This window comes from Pituophis catenifer, unplaced genomic scaffold, assembly GCF_029215685.1.
Source record: "Pituophis catenifer annectens isolate HBS135680 unplaced genomic scaffold, rPitCat1.0.hap2 SCAF_3, whole genome shotgun sequence".
Lineage (NCBI taxonomy): Eukaryota > Metazoa > Chordata > Lepidosauria > Squamata > Colubridae > Pituophis > Pituophis catenifer.
Window position 1 is genome coordinate 211,975,091 of NW_027256883.1, and position 21,406 is coordinate 211,996,496.

General features: G+C 45.8%; 1 protein-coding gene across 1 annotated transcript in view; it reads right to left on the reverse strand.

Annotated features, from left to right (window-relative positions):
• Positions 1-21,406, reverse strand: part of LOC139314562 (tyrosine-protein phosphatase non-receptor type substrate 1-like) — a 162,368-nt gene that overhangs the window by 30,300 nt on the left and 110,662 nt on the right. The window contains exons 3-4 of the mRNA XM_070940244.1: positions 4,614-4,955; positions 3,761-4,087 (exon numbers count right to left, since the gene is read on the reverse strand). Of these exons, the coding sequence (XP_070796345.1) occupies positions 3,761-4,087; positions 4,614-4,955 (669 nt within the window). The remainder of the gene's footprint in view (positions 1-3,760; positions 4,088-4,613; positions 4,956-21,406) is intronic.

Here is a 21,406-nt window from a genome sequence, read left to right on the forward strand (position 1 = left end):
AAGAAGAAGAAGAAGGAGAAAGAGAAAGAGAAGGAAAAGGAGAAGAAGAGGAAGAGGAAGAGGAAGAGGAAGAGGAAGAGGAAGAAGAAGAAGAAGAAGAAGAAGAAGAAGAAGGAGAAGAAGGAGAAGCAGCAGCAGCACCAATCAATGGTATTTGTGATGCATTTTTGAATGTTCAGTTGACTGAGTTTCATGTTTAATGAATAAAATAATAATAATAATAATAATAATAATAATGAGAAGGAGAAGGAGAAGGAGGAGAAGGAGAAGGGGAAGGAGGAGAAGGAGAAGGAGGAGAAGGAGGAAAAGGAGAAGGGGAAGGAGGAGAAGGGGAAGGAGGAGAAGGAGAAGGAGGAGAAGGAGAAGGAGGAGGAGGAGAAGGAGAAAGAGAAGGAGAAGAAGCAGCAGCACCAGTCAATGGTATTTGTGATGCATTTTTGAATGTTCAGTTGACTGAGTTTCATGTTTAATGAATAAAATAATAATAATAATAATAATAATAATAATAATAATAATAATAATAATAATAATAATAATGAGAAGGAGAAGGAGAAGGAGAAAGAGAAAGAGAAGGAGAAGGAGAAGGAGAAGGAGAAGGAGAAGGAGAAGGAGAAGGAGAAGGAGAGGAAGAGGAAGAGGAAGAGGAAGAGGAAGAGGAAGAGGAAGAGGAAGAGGAAGAGGAAGAGGAAGAAGAAGGAGAAGCAGCAGCAGCACCAATCAATGGTATTTGTGATGCATTTTTGAATGTTCAGTTGACTGAGTTCCATGTTTAATGAATAAAATAATAATAATAATAATAATAATAATAATAATAATAATAATCACCAGTCAATGGTATTTATGATGCATTTTTGAATGTTCAGTTGACTGAGTTTCATGTTTAATGAATAAAGATATAATAATAATAATAATAATAATAATAATAATAATAATAATAATAATAATAATAATAATAATAGACTTCTGGTTCTTGCATGCAGAAGAAGAGAGAAGACCAACTAATTCTTCTCTCCGATTGTGACATTGTGGAAACAAGCAGGTTTTCTGAACACAACCCTGGTGTGAAAAAACCAGAACTTGGCTTGTAAGAAGCCCAAGATCAAAACTTTAACGCTATGAGCAAAGAACGAAATAAAGAACTCCATCCAATTTTCAGCAAATCTTCGTCCTCGTTTGTTTAGATAACTCCTAATTCTACATAATTCTTCACTCCTAAATAGGTTTTTGTCCTGCCATTCCTTTGGATGTCGACTTCTCACATGCCTTCTTTCTAGGACATATAGTCCTCCACTTACGACCACAATTGAGTTCAAAGTTTCCGTGGCTGAGCGAGACATGGTTAAGTGAGTTTTGCTCCCCTTTTTACAAATTTCTTGCCACAAGTCGTTAAGCCAATCCCTGCATTTGTTAAGTTAGTAACACAGTCGTGAAGTGAATCTGGCTTCTTCCCCCTTGATTTTGCTTGTCAGAAGATCGCAAAAGGGGATCGTGTGACCCCGGGACACTGCAACTGTCATAAGTACACGCCAGTTGCCAAGCGTCTGAATTTTGATCATGTGACCAAGGGGATGCTGCCAGTGGGGGAAAACGGTCATAATTCACTTTTTCCAGTGCTGTTGTAACTTTGAACAGTCACTGAATGATTGGTTGTAAGTTAAGGAATGCATGTATTTGGCCATCCAACTCAAATAATTGGACTTTAGGCAGCATGCAAAATCACTGAGCAAAAATAGAAAGGAAAAACAAAGTTATTCTGACACATGACAAACTCTCTGAAGCAGAGGTGAAATCCGACAGGTTCGGACCGGTTCGGGGGAACCGCTAAGGATTATTGGCATTGGTTCGCCAAACCGGTAATAATCACCTCTCGTTGGTCCCACCCACGCCCAGCCGGTCGCCGCTCACCTCTTCCGGCCGCTCGATATTCCACAAAATTCAATGTTAAATGCAGCAGAGAGAATGCTAACTTTTCTCCCTCCATTCAGAAGGGAGCTGCTGCAGCCTGTCCCTTTAAGGTAATCCCCAGGAGGGAGGGGGATGGGGGAGTAGCTGGAATGAAGCCGTTTTCGTGAAAGGCAGGAAAATGGGGAAGGGGATTTTCCTGCCTGTCATCCATTCCTCAATCTCAGCACAGACTGAGGGAAGGATGGTAGGCAGGAATATTCCCCTCCCCATTTTCCTGCCATTCGCGACAAGGAGTGGCTGGGAGGGGAGGGGCCGGTGAGCAGCCCCTCGATGTGAGTGATGTCGAGTTGGCCACGCCCACCCAGTCACATGACCTCCCCCCAACAAGCCATGCCCACAGAACCAGTATGGTAAATTTTTTAATTTCACCACTGTTGTGGCTCTGTTGCCTGAGCCTGGGCTATTGACAGATAAAGACTCTGAAAGTGAGGGAGAGGAGTTGGCAAGGCCTCCCTCTCCAGGACCCTCCTCTCTGGCAATGCCTCCGGAGGACACCGAAGGCCAAAAGATAGGCTCAGAGCCAAGCACACGTCCCCGCAGCCACAGGTAGACAGTGACAAAGGAGATAAGTCTGGACCCTCGCCAGAGGCGCAGGGAGAAGCGTGCGCAGCAGAGGGGAAGGCGTGCCAGAGATTAGCTGAGTCACTGGACCACACCCCACAGGGTATAAATGTGGGTGTGGTGGCCGGTTCAGTTTGTGACGAGCAAAAACTAGAAATAATCCATGATCTCTGTGTTACTGGACTTTGCCTGCTTTATCGGACTGCATTTGGATTAATCCTTGTATTGTTGAAAACTCTGCCTGTTTTATCGGAATGCTGGCAGTCTAATCTTGTTTTGTGTGAGTAAAGTCTGAATTGGCAGCTAGCCACTGGGTTGCTGCCAGCTTTATTTTCAAAGAATTTTGTCATGTGCCTTATTAACTCCGGGCCGTCTGTGAGGGTGCGTGAGTGGAACGGGGACAGAACAACCACTCTGAAGTGAACTCAAAGATTCCTCTCAGGAATCTTTGAGTTCTCAAAGTTTCTCTCTCACCGCAGGCTAACAGGTCCGGCCGGCCGAAAGATGAATAATTGTCTGCTACACTTATTCATCTCCGCCCCCCGCTGCCTTTTATCCCCAGAGCTAGGGTGGGACTTCGCTAGCAACAGTGGCTCTTCCGTCCCAAGGACCGGCCCATAGATTTCCACTGCTCTCCTCTCCTCTGCCTTCTGTGCATCTGCGCGTCAGACACTGGACCCAGCTGCTCCTCCTCTTCCTCATCAGCCACCTCCAGACCTGGGGGCTGTTGACTCTCCATCTGAGGGCTGATGGACGGTCTCTCTCTCTCTCTCTCTCTCTCTCTCTCTCTCTCTCTCTCTCTCTCTCTCTCTCCCTCCCTCCCTCCCTCTCTCTCTCTCTCTCTCTCTCTCTCTCTCTCTCTCATTAATCCTCCTCCTCCTCTGATTCGGCTGCTGGAGGGGTCGGTGGCCGACAGGCCACAACAAATGCACACCACTAAAGCAAAGTAAAATAATTCTGGACTAATCAGGTTTAAAATATATCTTGCCCACTCAACTTGACCCAAGTCCCTGGGGAAAGAGCCAGAGGTGGAAGGTCTTTCTAAAGACCTGCTCCCCATATAACCACAGGCCTGTGAGGTAGGATGGGTTGAGAAAGTGGGCTTGGTCTCAGTGGGCTTCCACAGGACACAAAACTGGGTCTTCCTGGTGCCATTCCCACTGCCATGGAGATGCCTTTTACCAGGTCTAGACTCCTTTGCCTCGTCCCTCTCTGCAACTCAAGGTTCACCTACCTCTTAGGACATCCCCAAGTGCGAAGGTCTGCCGGAGAGGACCACGACCCTCCAATGATCTGTGTTGGATCTGGCAGGTCAGCTGAGACTTCACGTCTCCTCGCTCCAGCAGGATTTCCACCATGTTCTCCGCTCGGTACGAGATGCTCTGCTTTTCATCAGAATTCAGGATGTTGGTCTGGCCATCCGATATTTTTTTCCCATTTTTCAACCAGCTGACCGTGATCTCTCGGGGGGAGAATCCCTCTGTGGAGCAGCTGAAGGAGGCCTGAGACCCCGCCGTGATTCTTCTTGTGGGGCCAAGAACCACGGGCTGGGATGGCATGGCTGAGGGAGAAAGTAGAGAGACACATCAGTTGACGTTCTTCAGAGACAATACAGGAGGCCCCAAAATGATTTGTGGTTGGAAAGGCTCAACTTTGTGTCAGAGTTTGCAGCAGCAATCACATCCAGGAAGCACACACAGGTAACTGATTCAGCAGGATTCATTAACTTCTCTTCATATACATAATAACACATAAGTCATATATACAATACCAAAAGCAGGTTTTCCAACACGGTAAAGAGGAGAGATTGTAAGTAGGTACAAACACAGGCCAGGACAGAAGAGAACAGTTTCCGTTCCAATTCAGAGTTCAGAGCCAGAGCTAAGCCACGCCCAGGCTCCTTGCTGTTTCAGCTCCCATTGGCTGACCTTGTTACTAAGCCTCATTCATTAGCAGACCTTGTTACCATGTCTCTGCCAGTCACGAATACACTGACACTTTGAACATTGGATTTAGTCCCACATGTCTCATGGTTGACTGGGAACATCTCCCTCCATACCCAGAAATCAAATGGGGGGCCCACCTACCGATCACGGAGACCAGAGTGCCTTTCCCTGAAGCCAGCTCTCTCTCTGGGTTCCCTGCCCTGAACTTCACACAATAGTAGGTCCCGGCATCTTCAGGACGGACGTTTTGGATGTTGATGCTGAAGTCCGTGTTGGATCCTGGGATGACCCTGACCCCCCTGTTCAAAGATCCTTGTTTATCGCTGTAAATGGGGGTCTGGTTTCTGTCCAGCCCTTTGTACCACCGCACGCCTCCGGGTATATTTCCTCCAGTCAATGTACATCTTAGAGTGAGGTCCTCTCCAGCTTTCACCGATACGGTTTCCAGAAGTTGGGTTACCTCTACGTTCTGTCCTGTAACAACTGAAACAAAAAAGAGACACTTTTGTAACCGGGTTTCCTCTAGAAAGTGGTCGCCATTCTTCTAGAGACAGAGAACCACTGATGGCTGGTGCCCCTTTGGAGAACAGAATTACTTGCATTTTGTGAATGCAAACAACTTTAGATCCCACTTTATAAGGCCTTGGGAAGGCCACCTTTGGAATCCTGCATCCCGTTTTGGTCACCATGATGTAAAAAAAGATGTTGAGACTCTGGAAAGAATGCAGAGAAGAGCAACGAAGATAATTAGGGGCAGTGGTGGGATTCAAATCATTTAACAACCGGTTCTCTGCCCTAATGACCGGCTGGGTGGGCGTGGCCATGGTGGGCGTGGCCAGGAGGTGTGACAGGCAGCACTCGGCCTCCTGCACCCCCCTGGGAGCATAAATGGGCTGCGGGGGGTGGGGGCTGCGCGACATCCCCCATGCCCCTTTTTGGGCCTAGTAGGCCTCTCTGCAGCCTCCTGGGAGTAAAAAACGGGTCGCAGGGGGGCGGTGCCACACCCACACACCCAGTTTTGGGCCTAGTAGGCCTCCCTATACTTACCTGAGAGCCAAAACGGGGTGCATGGGGACTCCAGGAAGAGGTGGGGTGGGGTCAGCCAGCAATTTAACAACCGGTTCTCCCAAACCGGGCCAAACCAGCTGATTCCCACCACTAATTAGGGGGCTGGAGGCTAAAACATATGAAGAACGGTTGCTGGAATTGGGTATGTCTAGTCTAATGAAGAGAACGACTAGGGTGACATGATAGCAGGGTTCCCGTGTTTGAGATAAGAAGGGGTCAACCTATTGAGCCGTGGTGGTGCAGTGGTTAGAGTGCAGTATTGCAGGCTACTTCTGCTGACTGCCGGCTGCCTGCAATTTGGCAGTTCAAATCCCACCAGGCTCAAGGTTGACTCAGCCTTCCGTCCTTCCGAGGTGGGTAAAATGAGAACCCAGATTGTTGGGGACAATAGGCTGACTCTGTAAAACCGCTTAGAGAGGGCTGTAAAGCACTGTAAAGCGGTATATTAGTCTAAGTGCTGTTGCTATTCTCCCAAGCACCTGAGGGCAGGACAAGAAGCAACGGATGGAAACTCATCAAGGAGAGAAGCAACTTAGAACTAAGGAGAAATTTCCTGACAGTGAGGACAATTAATCAGTGGAATGATTTGTCTTCAGAAGTCACACATTTGTCTGAAATGGTGTAAGGTCCCCTACCTGAGCAGGAGGTTGCACTACTAGAAGACCTCCAAGGTCCCCTCCATTATTCTACTCAAACCTTCTGAGAAGTTTCAGAACAGAAAAGAATAACAGAGTTGGAAGGGACCTTGGAGGTCTTCTAGTCCAACTCCCAACTCAAGCAGGAGAACCTTCACAATACTGGACAAATGGCTGTCCAATCTCTTCTTGAAAACTTCCCATGTTGGAGCATTCACAGCTTCTGGAGGCAAGCAGTTCCACTGGTTAATTGTTCTCACTGTCAGGAAATTTCTCCTTAGTTCTAGGTTGCTTCTCTCCTTGATGAGTTTCCACCCGTTACTTCTTGTCCTACCTTCTGGTGCTTTGGATAATGGCTTGACTCCAGGGGTGAAATCTAAAAATTTTCGCTACTGGTTCTGTGGGCGTGGCTTAATTAGTGGGTGGGGCTTGGTGGTCAGGTGACTGGGTGGGCGTGGCTTGTTGGTCAGGTGGACGTGGCCAAGTCAACGTCACTCTGTTGCCCTTTTTAACCTACACAACACAACACAACACAACACAACACAACACAACACAACACAACACAACTGGCTCACCCACAAGGTAAAAGCAGCTGTGCTAGACCCAAAATGGCCCCTGCAACATGCAGGAACCTCCCACAGCCACAAAAAGCCCCAAAAACCAACTTTCACACTTTACACACACACAACACAACACAACTGGCTCACCCACAATGTAAAAGCAGCTGTGCTAGACCCAAAATGGCCCCTGCAACAAGCAGGAACCTCACACAGCCACAAAAAGTCCAAAAAACCAACTTTCACACTTTACACACACAAAATTCCACATACAGCTTTGTGAGATTTTGTGTGTTTGCGTAGTTAGAGTGAAACACTACAGAAACACACAAAATCTCAGAAAGCTGCACAAATATTATATTATATTATTTTACTTTTATTTTTATATAAAAGCAGCTAAATTTAAAACTTCCTAAACTTTAAATGGCTAGGTCTAAAAAAAGAACAACTAAAAAAAACCCCAATTAACTTTTTTTTTTAAAGCTCCCAAAGGGGGAAAAAACTTACAGGCAGGCAGGCAGGCAGGCAGGCAGATGGAGCTGCTCACCGATGAGCTTGATTGCAGGCAGGGAGATTAAGTTGCTTGCTGATGCAATGGATTGCAGGGATTACAGCAAGCGAAGCAAGGCAGGCGTTGCGACCAGCAGCTAAAGTAAGCAAGCTGGAGGCTGGGGGGGGGGGGGGCGGGGGGGGAGGGATTTTTGCTACCAGTTCTCCAAACTGCCCGCTGCCATCACTATCAACTCGCCTAAGCAGGTCCGAACTGGGAGCATTTTACCCTTGCTTGACTCCCTCTTCTTTGTGGCAGCCCCTGAAAAATATTGGAAGACTGCTATCTTGTCACCCCTAGTCCTTCTTTTCATTAAACTAAAAGTAAAGGTAAAGGTTCCCTTTGCACATATGTGCTAGTCGTTCCCGACTCTAGAGGACGATGCTCATCTCCGTTTCAAAGCCGAAGAGCCAGCGCTGTCCGAAGACGTCTCCGTGGTCATGTGGCCGGCATGACTAAACGCCAAAGGTGCATGGAACGCTGTTACCTTCCCACCAAAGGTGGTCCCTATTTTTCTACTCGCATTTTTTTACATGCTTTCAAACTGCTAGGTTGGCAGAAGCTGGGACAAGTCACGGGAGCTCACCCCGTTACGTGGCAGCACTAGGGATTCGAATCGCTGAGCTGCCGACCTTTCAATCGACAAGCTCAGCACCTTAGCCACTGAGCCACCACGTCCCTTTTTCATTAAACTAGACCTACCCAATTCCTGCATGTTTTAGTCTCCAGTTCCCCTGATCGTCTTAGAAGGAGATGCTTGAGGATAGTTTAGTCTCAGTCCTTTTTTAGGACTTTAAAACAATAAAATTAGGAATTGTGCTGAAAAACCAAGGCAATACCCATTGGGAATAACATGTAGTTCAGCCCAATAAGATTTAATTCAACTTTTGTAGTGACATTTTTGACCCAGTGAAGCTTCTGTGCAATCTTCAAGACCAACGTCATGTAAATCATCTTGCGGGAGGTAGTCCTCCACTTATGACCACAATTGGGACTGGCACTTCTGTCACTAAGCCATGAGGTCGTTAAGTGAGTCACACCTGATTTTATGAGCCTTTTTGATGGGGTCGTTAAGTGAATCAAACGGTCGTTAAGCAAATCTGGCTTCCTCCACTGACTTTGCTGGTCAGAAGTTGGCTGAGAAGGTCACAAATGTTGACCATGTGACCTCAGGACATTACAACTGTCATAGATGCAAGTTGCTAAGTGCCCGAACTACAATCTCATGACCACGGGGATATCGTAATGGTCGTAAGTGCAGGTCCCTTTTTTCACCCACCTCTGTCATTTTTTTCAGCAGCGTTGCAACTTCAGCCACTAAACAAACGGTCGTATGTTGAGGATTACCTGTGCTCTATTTAGAAGTGATGAGTCTGCTTGGGAATTATGGGAACTGAAGTCTAATGCATTTGGCGAGAACAGGTAGTCCTTGACTTATGACCAGTTGCTTAATGACTGTTCAAATTTACAACAGCCTCCAGAGCTACTTGCAACCCGTTTCTGGAATTGCAATATCTGTATACACACACACACACACACACACACACACACACACACACACACACACACACAAAGAGAGTCACCTGGTTTCATTTTGGGCACTTGGCAATGAGTTCAACTCTGCAGTTGGGTCTGTGACAACTCACCATGGCCAACTCGCCACAGGACAAATTGCCATGAGCAACTCACTACGGCCAACTTGCTATGGCCAACTTGCCATGGTCAACCAGCCATGGTCATCTCACCACAGCCAACTCACCACGACCAACTCGCCAAGTCACCATAGCCAACTTGCAATGGCCAACTCACCATGACCAAGTCACCAAGGCCAACTTGTCACAGTCAACTCACCACAACTAACTCGCCAACTTACTATGACCAACCTGCCATGGGCAACTGGACATGGGCAACTCACCACCACCAAGTCACCATGACCAATTAGCAACAGCCAACTCACCACAGTCAATTTACCATGGTCAACTAGCCATGGTAAACTAGCCATGGCCAACTAGCAACAGTCAACTCATCACAGTCAACTCACCACAGCCAACTAGCAACAGCCAACTCATCACAGTCAACTTGCCATGGTCAACTAGCCATGGCCAACTCACCACAGCCAACTAGCAACAGTCAACTCATCACAGTCAACTCACCACAGCCAACTAGCAACAGCCAACTCATCACAGTCAACTTGCCATGGTAAACTAGCCATGGCCAACTCACCACAGCCAACTAGCAACAGCCAACTCATCACAGCCAACTCACCACAGCCAACTAGCAACAGCCAACTCACCACAGCCAACTAGCAACAGCCAACTCATCACAGCCAGCTCACCACAGCCAACTAGCAATAGCCAACTCATCACAGCCAACTCACCACAGCCAACTAGCAACAGCCAACTCATCACAGTCAACTTGCCATGGTCAACTAGCCATGGCCAACTAGCCATGGCCAACTCACCGTGGGACAACTCACCATGGCCAAGTCACCACGTTCATCTAGCAACAGCCAACTCACCACGACCGACTAACAACAGCCAACTCACCATGGGACAACTCGCTGCAGGACAAGAGTTCCACTCAAAGAAATGGTGGAATAGAATAATTTAAAGAACGGATGCAAAACGGAGGGACAGAATGCAACGAGAACGACAAAAATTAAAATGTTTTTTATATTTATTTTAAACAATTAAATTGAACTGTCCAATTGTCCTGCAGTGAGCTGTCCTGGAGCGAGCCGGCTGCGGCAAGTTGTCCCATTCCATCTGCAGGTCACACAATCGCTATGTGCAATGTTTTTACCCAGCGCTTACGTCTAGTTTTCAGCATAACCCACCCCCCACACCCGTTGGAGGAAATGGATTCGCTTAACGGCTGTTGGCATTTGCTTAACGACTGCAGAGTTTGCTTAAACAACCGCTGCAAAAAAAAACTAGTCGCGACTTTGAATCCGGTCACCGGATGCCTTGACTTACGACTGCGACAGCATACAAGTATTCATTCCAAGCTCAATTACCGTCAAAAAGACGAGGACTACCTCTAACGACAAGGGAAGAATTGAATTTAAATCTTCCCCCAGTTCCTGTTACGGGAAGTGTAAAACCCATTTCCAGACTTTTGTTCCCTGTTGATAGGTATAATAGTAAGGAATGTCATCAAACTGTCTGCCTCGAGCACCTTGCCAAGGTAGAAAAACTGGATCATAAAATTGATTTTATGGCACTTTAAAGAAAAACGAAAACACCGCATTTTTACAGATGGCTGTAATTGCATCGGACCGGAGAAGAAGCCGGCTGTTCAATTCAAGGGAAGATTTTCCTTCCTTGAAATAATATAATACAATTTAAGGATGTTTCATTGCAACATTAATTTCTTGTTAGAGCCTAAATCTCTTGCAAAGTGCTAGTTCTTAAAAGCTGCCCCCGATGTGTCTGAATGTTTGCTCCCTTCTGCGCGTTGGGAATAGGATTGGCCTACTTTTAAAAATGCAGCATAAACCCCACAGATGCCACCGTTCCTTGCAATGAAACACTTTCCAAGACAAAAAGTTTTGTGGCTTTTATGTTACAGTTGATGCATGCATTCCCTCTCACAATTATTGTCTTAGTGCCAGTAACTGTGAGAAGGATCTTGGGAGTCCTAGTGGACAATCAATGAAACATGAGCCAGCCGTGTGCGGCAGCAGCCAAAAAAGCCAATACAATCCTAGGCTACATCAATAGAAGGATAGAATTAAGATCACGTGAAGTGTTAGTACTGCTTAGAATGCCTTAAGTAAGATCATACTTGGAATGCTGCATCCAATTCTGGTCACCACAATATAAAAAGAATAGAATAGAATGAGAATTTGAATTTGAATTCAAATGGGAATTAGAATTGAATCAAATCGAATCGAATCAGGAACAAGAACGGAATAGAGAATAGAATATAGAATATAAAATATAGAATATAGAGTAGAGTAGAGTAGAGTAGAGTAGAGTAGAGTAGAGTAGAGTAGAATAATGGAATGGAGTGGAGTGGAGTGGAGTGGAGTGGAGTGGAGTGGAGTGGAGGAGAATAGAATAGAATAGAATAGAATAGAATAGAATAGAATAGAATAGAATAGAATAGAATAGAATAGGAGGTCTCCAACCTTGGGAAGTTTAAGACTTGTGGACTTCAACTCCCAGAATTCCTCAGCCAGCAAGCATGGCTGGCTGAGGAAATCTCAGAGTTGAAGTCTACAAGTCTTAAACTTCCCAAGGTTAGAGACCCTGGCCTGTAGCATCTCCAACTATGATGCCATCCATGGGTTAAAATGAGCTATCTCAACAACGCTGGCTGAGGAAGTCTGGGAGTTGAAGTCCACAAGTCTTAAAGTTGCCAAGGTTGGAGACACCTGGAATCAAATCAGGAACAAGGAGGAGGAGGAGGAGAAGTAGAAATAGAAGTAGAAGTAGAAGTAGAAGTAGAAGTAGAAGTAGAAGAAGTAGAAGTAGTAGAAGAAGAAGTAGAAGTAGAAGAAGTAGAAGTAGAAGAAGAAGAAGTAGAAGAAGAAGTAGTAGAAGAAGAAGACGAAGAAGTAGAAGTAGAAGACGTAGTAGTAGAAGAAGAAGTAGAAGAAGAAGAAGAAGTAGTCGAAGAAGAAGAAGTAGAAGAAGAAGAAGGAGCCTGAGTGGCGTAGGAGGCTAATGCGTCCTACTAAGGCAGCATTTAACATCCAGCTGCCTGCAATTACTGCGAGTTCAATTCTCACCAGGCTCAAGGTCGACTCAGACTTCCATCCTTTCTAAGGTGGGTAAAATGAGGACCCGGTTTGTGGGGGCAATAAGCTGACTTTGTATAAAATATACAAAAGTATGAAGGCTATTGCTTAACGCATTGTAAGCCGCCCTGAGTCTCCGGAGAAGGGCGGCATATAAAAATATATATATAAAAAAAAGAAGTAGAAGAAGTAGAAGAGGAGGAGGAGGAAGAAGAGGAAGAAAAGAGAAGAGAATATAGAGTAGAGTAGAATGGAAGTTAGAATAGAAGTGTATAGAAGAGTAGAATAGAAGTGTAGTGTACTGTAGTGTACTGTAGTGTACTGTAGTATAGTGTAGTGTAGTATAGTATAGTATAGTATAGTGTAGTGTAGTGTAGTGTAGTGTAGTGTAGTGTAGTGTAGTGTAGTATAGTATAGTATAGTATAGTATAGTATAGTATAGTATAGTATAGTATAGTATAGTATAGTATAGTATCAGGAACAAGAACAAGAACAAGAACAAGAACAAGAACAAGAACAAGGAGAAGGAGAAGGAGAAGGAGAAGGAGAAGGAGAAGGAGAAGACTAGAAGACCTCCAAGGTCCTTTTTCAACTCTGTTATTCTTATGTTTATGGAGATTCTCTGTCATGGATGCCCCAAAAGGTGCTTTTTCAAGAGGCACCTGGACTTCCTGGTTTTCCTTTGAAGACATTTCATTTCATTCTTTAAAAACGTCTTCAAAGGCAAAGTCCCGTCGCCTCTTGAAAAAAAGCACCTTTGGGTCTATTATTCTATATTCCACGTTCCCTCCTCTCCCAGGTTGGGTTTTTTTTTTTCAACACACTGTCACACAAATGGAAAAGACGCTCAGATGCCCTGTGGCTTCCCCGATACAAAATCGTTCTGGCATCCGATTGAATACAAAGAGCAAATCCAACCTCCCCGCTCTCTTATCACCAAACGGAAAGGTAAGTGTACAATTTTGCTGTCTAATGCTTCGAGCCTTCTGCTTTCACACTGGGTAATAGACATTCATATTCCATAATTAGGCTTTTTAACAAATGCACTTTTATGTAACAAAAAAAAAAGAGCCACGTGATTTTTCGGGATAATGTACCCCGTGCCGATGAATTCCACAGCTGGTGGTAGAATGGAGAAAAAGGGTCAAATCACAAGAACTCAGAAATTTCCCAGACTCTTCTAAAGGATCAAGGTGGACATCAGAGAGAGTTGAAGATGCAACTCTTGTAATTCAAGAAACGGTAAAGGAAGGTCTTCTCTGGAAGGACAGATCCAGAAGCTGAAGCTCAAATATTTTGTCCACCAAACAAGAAGAGAAAACCCCAATGTTAGCAAATTTGGAAGGCAAATGGAGAGAAGGGGATGGCAGAGGATGAGTGTCAGCACTTCAACCTGCATTTACTTTAGTGCTGACATAAGAAGGAGAAGAGAGGGCAGCTGGCAAGAGTACGCTTGACATTTCACCTACTTATTTTCCTTGAAGATAATATCCCCTAGGAGATGAGATGGGAGGGGGGACATTCCTGGGAGTTTAAGTAGTAGATATGGGGAGAGTGATTTGGAAGAAGGCCAATGAGACGCAGAGAATTGGGGAATGGAAAGGGAAGGTTTGGGGTCAGGAAGTCAGAGTTGGCTACGCCACGATCGGGGCCAGATTGTCGTGCTTAATAAAATGAAAGATTTCTTCAAAGACTATCTGTTTGGAAATGCAATTTATTTTATGTGATACGACATCGAAACCTGACAATGAGGTGGTTAGATAGGGTCAACGAAGCAACAAACTGACCATTCGCAGTTTGTGTTGGCAGGGGGGCAGAGGTCGACCTCGAGGCACCTTATTTGTGGGGTGCCGCAAGGATCAGTCCTCTCACCCCTTCTGTTCAACATTTATGTAAAACCGCTAGGCGAGATCATCCGTGGTTTTGGGGTGAGTGTTCATCAGTATGCTGATGACACACAACTATACATCTCCACCCCAGACCACCCCAATGATGCCCTTGCTGTGATGTCCCATTGCCTGGAGGCCGTGCGGATCTGGATGGGGAGAAACAAGCTCAGACTCAACCCCTCTAAGACCGAGTGGCTGTGGCTTCCGGCGTCCCGGTATAGTCAGCTAGTACCATCACTAACAATAGGGGATGAGATCTTGCTCCCCACAGAGAGGGCCCGCAACTTGGGTGTCCTCCTGGATTCGCGGTTATCTTTAGAAGATCATTTGACGGCCATGGCCAGGGGTGCCTTTTATCAGGTTCGCCTGATCCGCCAGTTGCGTCCCTTTCTGGATCGGGATGCCTTGCGCATGGTCACTCATGCCCTAGTTACCTCCCGTATGGACTACTGTAATGCTCTCTACATGGGGCTCCCTTTGAAAAGCACCCGGAGGCTCCAACTGGTCCAGAACGTAGCCGTGCGGGTGATTATGGGTGCAGCTCGTTACGCCCATGTAACACCTCTCCTACGCGAGCTGCACTGGCTCCCGGTGGTCTTCCGGGTGCGATTCAAGGTGTTAGTTATCACCTTTAAAGCGCTCCATGGCTTAGGACCTGGGTACCTACGAGACCGTCTTTTGCCACCAATAACCTCCCACCAACCAGTTCGTTCTCACAGGGAGGGACTACTCAGGGTACCGTCAGTCAAATTATGTCGACTGGCGACTCCCAGGGGGAGGGCCTTCTCTGTGGGGGCTCCAACCCTTTGGAATGAACTGCCCCCGGAGATACGGAATATCCCTGATCTCCGTGCTTTCCACCGTGCCCTCAAGACCCTGATGTTCCAACAGGCAGGGCTAAACATATGAACATGTGAATGATTTTTTAAATGTTATCTAATTCTGGGTTTTATTTAATTGACCAAACTAAGTAATAATTTTAATTAGTAATTTTATGATGTTTGTGTGTCTATATTTTTCTTGACTGTACACCGCCTTGAGTCCTACGGGAGAAAGGCGGTATAGAAATATAATAAATAAATAAATAAATAAATAAATAAATAAATAAATAAACAAACAAACAAACAAACAAACGTGAATTTGGGGGAACTCCAGGAGAGGGTGGAGGAAATTGGGGGGAGGGGTTGGTTTGCTATGGTCCATGAGATCACAAAGTTGAACATGGCTTAGCAACTGAATAACGACGCATTCTAAGAGATGGGTCAACCATTTGTCTGAAATAGTATAGGATCTTCTGCTTAAGCAGGGGGCTGGACTAGAAGTCCTCCAAAGTCCCTTCCAACTCCGTTATTCTGTTAAATGAAGGTCATCCTGCATGTCTTTGAAATCAATCCTCCAAGCCAGTGATTAGATCTGAAGAATAACAGAATAGCAGAAGAGACCTAGGAGGCCTTCTAATCCAACTCCCTGCTCAAGCAGGGGACCCTATAGCTGTGATGACGAACCTATGGCACACGTGCCACAGGTGGCACACGGAGCCATATCGGTGGGCATGTGAGCATTGCCCTAGCTCAGTTTCAGCGTGCCTGCACGCGCCGGCTGTTCTGTCCCCGTTCCACTCACGCACCCCCACAGACGGCCCGGAGTTAGTAAGCCACACGACAAAATTCTTTGAAAATAAAGTTGGCAGCAACCCAGTGGCTAGCTGCCAATTCAGACTTTACTCACACAAAACAAAGATTAGACCGCCAGCATTCCGATAAAACAGGCAGACTTTTCAACAATACAAGGATTAATCCAAATGCAGTCTGATAAAGCAGGCAAAGTCCAGTAACGCAGAGATCATGGATTATTTCTAGTTTTTGCTCGTCACAAACTGAACCGGCCACCACACCCACATTTATACCCTGTGGGGTGTGGTCCAGTGACTCAGCTAATCTCTGGCATGCCTTCCCCTCTGCTGCGCATGCTTCTCCCTGCGCCTCTGGCGAGGGTCCAGCCAGCACTTATCTCCTTCGTCGCTGTCCACCTGTGGCTGCGGGGACATGCTTGGCTCTGAGCCTATCCTTTGGCCTTCAGTGTCCTCCGGAGGCATTGCCAGAGAGGAGGGTCCTGGAGAGGGAGGCCTTGCCAACTCCTCTTCCTCACTTTCAGAGTCTGCATCTGTCGATAGCCCAGGCTCAGGCAACGGAGCCACAACACCGGCCACCTGATTTTTGGGCCTTCCGGGCCCACCGGAAGTCAGGAAACAGGCTGTTTCCGGCCTCCGGAGGGCCTCCAGGGGGTGGGGAAGACCCGTTTTTCACTCTCCCCAGGCTCCAGGGGCATTCTAGGAGCCTGGAGAGGGCGAAAATGGCCTTCCCCATCCCCCCGCAGGCCCTTTGGAGACCAGAAATGAGAATACTGGCCTCCAGAGGACCTCCGTGGAGGTGGGGAAGGGCATTTTTGCCCTCCCCAGGCTCCTAGAAAGCCTCTAGAGCCTGGGGAGGATGATATAGTATAGTTTAGATCTTGCTCTGATTTTAAATTTCCTTGTTCATCTAATAATTTTGAATACCTTACCCCTTTGTTTATGTCTAATACATTTGGATAAATTATTGCCTCCATTGTTGCTATCCAAATTGGAACTTTCACATAATGATTCTTCTTAATTTTGTCCCAAATATTTATCAAAGCATTTCGCACTAGATGTCTCTGGAAGTATGTATGTGTCTTATTTTTTCCTTCCCACAGGAATGCATGCCATCCCAATTGGAGATCGTGGCCCTCTAGAGTTAATACCCTCTTGTTATTTAATTGAACCCAATCTTTACGGCACGTTATTGCCGCCGCTTGTTAGTATATGGCAATTTAGAAAAAAAAAGAAAATTGTCTTCCAAAACTGACAATCCTGATGTCAGACTTCGATGCTATCTCAAAATAAATGAATTTCCAAACTGCCAATCTTTAAGGAAATCTTTTCTTTAATTGAGCACAGCCACCGGATCATGACTTGATGCGGACAAGACTGACCTTTTGCCCCCCAATCCCTCCCTTTCCGATCCCCAAATCTCTGCTTCTCATTGGCTATCTTCCAAGTCATTCTTCAGACTTCTTGTCTCGCCATTTCCCAGGAATGTCTCCCCCCTTCATTTCCACGACAACCCGACTTCAAAGGGATTTAGCAGGCAAAAGTTCAGAGCTTATCTCTCTCTCTCCTCTGCTCTCTATGCCAGCGTCGAAGCGCTGACACCTGATTCCCAATCAGGGAGGCCAAAGTCTCCTTTGGTCAGTGGTGGGTTGCCCCCGGTTCGGACCGGTTCACAAGAACCGGTAGTAAAACCAGCGGGAGGCCCTGCCCACCGCCCCGGATGTGGTCGGAATGCGCAGAACCTTCCCCGTTGTGAACCGGTAGTAAAGGTAAGTAGAACCACCTCTGCCTTTGGTCCTAGAGTCCTGTAAAAGTTTAAGCTTTATTCAGGCTTTTTTTCCCCAGCCAAATAAATTTACCTATTATTTTATTTAATTGTTCAAAGAATGTTTTTCCCAATCTTATTGGTATTGTTTGGAAGAGATATAACAATTTGGATAATACGTTCATTTTTATTGTCGCGATTCTACCAATCAAAGATATTTGTAGTTTTGCCCAATTATCTAAATCCTTTTGCATCTGTTGTACCAATTTGTCATAATTGTCCTCTTTTATCGTGGAGCGTTTTGCCATTAGCCAAATTCCCAAGTATTTCACATTTTTAACAATTTGGATCCCCAATTTCTCTTCCAATTCCTCATTTTGCCTTTTTGTTAAAGTCTTACGTCAATATTTTCATTTTTTATTTATTTATTTTGAGCCCCGCCACTTTACCAAATTCTTCGATTTCCTGCACTAAAGTAGTTCCAGCCTCCAAGGGGGTCTTCTATAATAAAAACTAGATCATCCGCGAAAGCTTGAATTTTGTATTCTTCCTGTTTGACTTTCAGTCCTTTTATTGTTCGGTTTTGTCTAATTTGTATCAGTAATACTTCCAATGATAGTATAAATAAAAGGGGGGGAGGGACAGAGGACATCCCTGTCTTACCCCTTTAGTTATACTAATCTTCTCCATTGTTTCCCCATTTTTTATTATTATTATTATTATTATTATTATTATTATTATTATTATTATTATTATTATTATTATTTTCACCGATTGATTCAAATATATTGCTCTAATCATACCTGTAAATTTTTCCCCAAAGTTCATAATTTTTAATTGATTAATAAGAAAGTCCCAATTTAAATTATCAAATGCTTTTTGGGTGTCTACAAGCATTAATGACAACTTCTGGAGGCAAGCCATTCGGAATAAGAGAATAACAGAGTTGGAAAGGACTTTGGAGACCTTATACCAGTGATGGCTAACCTTTTTGCCGTCGCGTGCCAAAAGCGGTGGTCGCAGGGGGTCGCGAGTGCAGGTGCACACATCCATAATTCAATGCGCCCCGCCCTCCAACGCATGCGCATGTGACCCCCCCACACTTCCCCCAGCTTTTGGCACGCGATGGCACGGTGGGCCCGGTAGGCCCGTTTTTTCCCCCTCCCCAGGCTCCAGAGTCTTTCTAGGAGCCTGGGGAGGGCAAAAAACAGCCTTCCCCATCCTTCCGGAGGCCAGAAACAGCCAGTTTCCCGACTTCCGGTGGGACCAGAAGGCCTGAAAATCAGTTGGCCAGTGCGCGCATGTGCTCTGGAGCTAAGCTAGGGCAACACTCGCGTGCCCACCAATATGGCTCCACGTGCCACCTGTGGCACCCGTGCCATAGGTTCGCCATCACGGCCTTATACCATTTCAGACAAATGGCTGTCCAATCTCTTCTTGAAAACCTCCAGTGATGGAGCACCCATAACTTCTGGTGGCAAGCAGTTCCATTGGTTGTTTGTTCTCACTGTCAGGAAATTTCTCCTTATTTCTAGGTTGTTTCTCTCCTTGGTTGGTTTCCATCCGTTGCTTCTTATTCTGTCTTCAGGTGCTTTGAAAAATAGCTTAAACCAGTGGTGGGTTCCTCCCGGTTCGGTCCGGTTCGGCCGAGCCGGTAGTGGTGACGATATGACGTCACCGAACCGGTTCTCCCCCCCCCGCCCTCCCCCCCCCACATTATTCTCTTGCCGCGGGGCTTCAAAGGGCCGCCCTACAGCTGATCAGTGTTAAAAAGCAAACAAATGAGTTGGGTCGTAAGTGCGAGGACTGGTCGTAAGTGCGAGGACCTTCCAGAAATGACTCTGACCAGCTAGCCACGCCCACCTAGTCACATGACCTCCAAGCCACACCCACAAAATAAGCCACGCCCACAGAACCGGTAGTAAAAAAATTTAGAACCCACCCCTGGCTTAAACCCTTCCCACTTCTTTGTAACAGCCCCTTAGATATTACTAAGGTTTGTTCATTGACCAAACATGCTCCTTTGGACCTCTTTGTCTTTCTTACATCCACCTGCAACATGCAACTGGAATCCATAAACTCCCAGCCTCGTGGATTCGGCTGAGCATCTAGTATAGAGTAGTCCTTGACTTACGACGAGCTCTCCCACTACAGTTATAAAATGTCAATCATAACATGAGTCATCGCATCAGTCGACCTGATTTTACAACCTTTTCTTGCAGTGGTCATTAAGCAAATGTGGCCGTTGTAAAGTGAATGCTGCGGTCATTAAGTGAATCCATTCTTCACTACTGGGGCACTTTATTGATTATATTTAAAATAAAGTAAAATACCTGTAGATATTTATTAATCACCTTTTATTATTTTTACAAATAACTCAAGGTGATGTGAATATACCGAAAGTTTCCCCCTCCTCCTCCTCCTATTTTTTTCCCTATGACGACAACCCTGTGAGGTGGGCTGGGCTGAAAGAGAGAGAGAGAGAGAGAGAGAGTGAAAAACCAGATAAAAATTCCAGAATTTGGTAAAAACATTGCATGTTGTGAGTGACGTGCCTGCAGGACGCTTGCAAACGGATGCAAATACGTTGAAATGCATTCAATGCCATTGAAAATTGATTGTAAGTGCCTTTTGGGTGTGTCATTTCCACCGGTCACTAAATGACCGGACGTAAGTCAAGGACTATTGATTCTGCCACGGTACCACAGAGGTGCCTTCCTAGACTGGGTGTCAACTTGCAAAGCTTTCAAGTTGCCATGAACAGGAGGGAGGGAGAACTGATAGAGCTGATTGATTTCCCTAACTGAAATGCATTCCATACATTCTTCCTGACCGCAATCAGAAGGAGGGTGTTGGGTTTCACAGCCAGCCAAAGTGGTTAATTGGAGAATGTGATTTATGACATGGCCAGGGAGGAGGGGAGAGACAGGGTCATAGGGGAACGTAGATCTACGTGGGATTAGTTCTAACTGCATCCGAACATTGCCGAAATGGTGCTCCTAATAAATGACTGTATTTCTTTTGAAGTTTGGCTCATGGCTCATGAATTAATTAGGGCATCTTTCACACTTCACACTGGGTTTCTGTAGAAGCCACTCTAGCTGGGTTGTCTCTATGCTCTGGCAGACTTCTTTAAGCTAGGGTAAGCAAACCACAGACCACAAAAATTGTCTTCTTCACCTATCATCACAAAGCCCATTGATCCTTCCTGAGGTTGGGAAAAACCCCAACGTTTGAATCTGCCAAACAGACACTTTCGCACAGCGCTCCAGCCCTTCGCTAAACAACCACATTTCAGTTTATTGTGTCGTGCAAACATTCCCTGCTGTTTTGGGTCACACTCCAGAAGCAAAAAATGCAAACGGAGAATTTTAGGCATATTAAAAGCAATAAATGGGTTTAACAGTCCTTCAGCGACGAGCCGGTGCGCACAAGTGGAGAAAAAAAAACCACACCCACAAAAATAGTTTCACAGCTGTCTCTCTAATATTATCACCGGCCAATTCCACGGAGAAGATTCTTCATGCCTGAAAGAAGCTGGGTTTTTTTTTGTGTGTGTGTGTGTTTTTCTCCAGCAGCTTTCTGCGAAGAAAATTGGAAATTAAGCCTCTTGGGCAGACAACCCGAGATTAAAATGAAATAGAAATATCCGGAGGTACCACTACATTTTCACACGTGTTGCCAAATCCACTCTACGTAGATCAATTTTGGGGTCCATGGTTCTAAATTTTTTTACTACCGGTTCTGTGGGCGTGGCTTATTTTGTGGGCGTGGTTTGATGGTCATGTGACAATTCTTTAGGATTTAGCAGAGGTACTGGTCTACCAGGTTTTTAACTGCTTGCAGAGCTGTACCGGTCTACCCATTTATTTTTGGAGCGTTCCGGTCTACTCATTTGTTTTTGGAGGCACCGGTCTACCACCACACTGCCTTTTACCGCTGATCCAGTGGTGGGTTCCTCCCGGTTCGGTCCGGTTCAGCCGAGCCGGTGGCGGTGACGATATGACGTCACCGAACCGGTTCTCCCCCCCCGCCCTCCCACCCACCCACCCACGTTATTTTTACTTTTTATTTGGTCCCACCCCCAATCTATTGC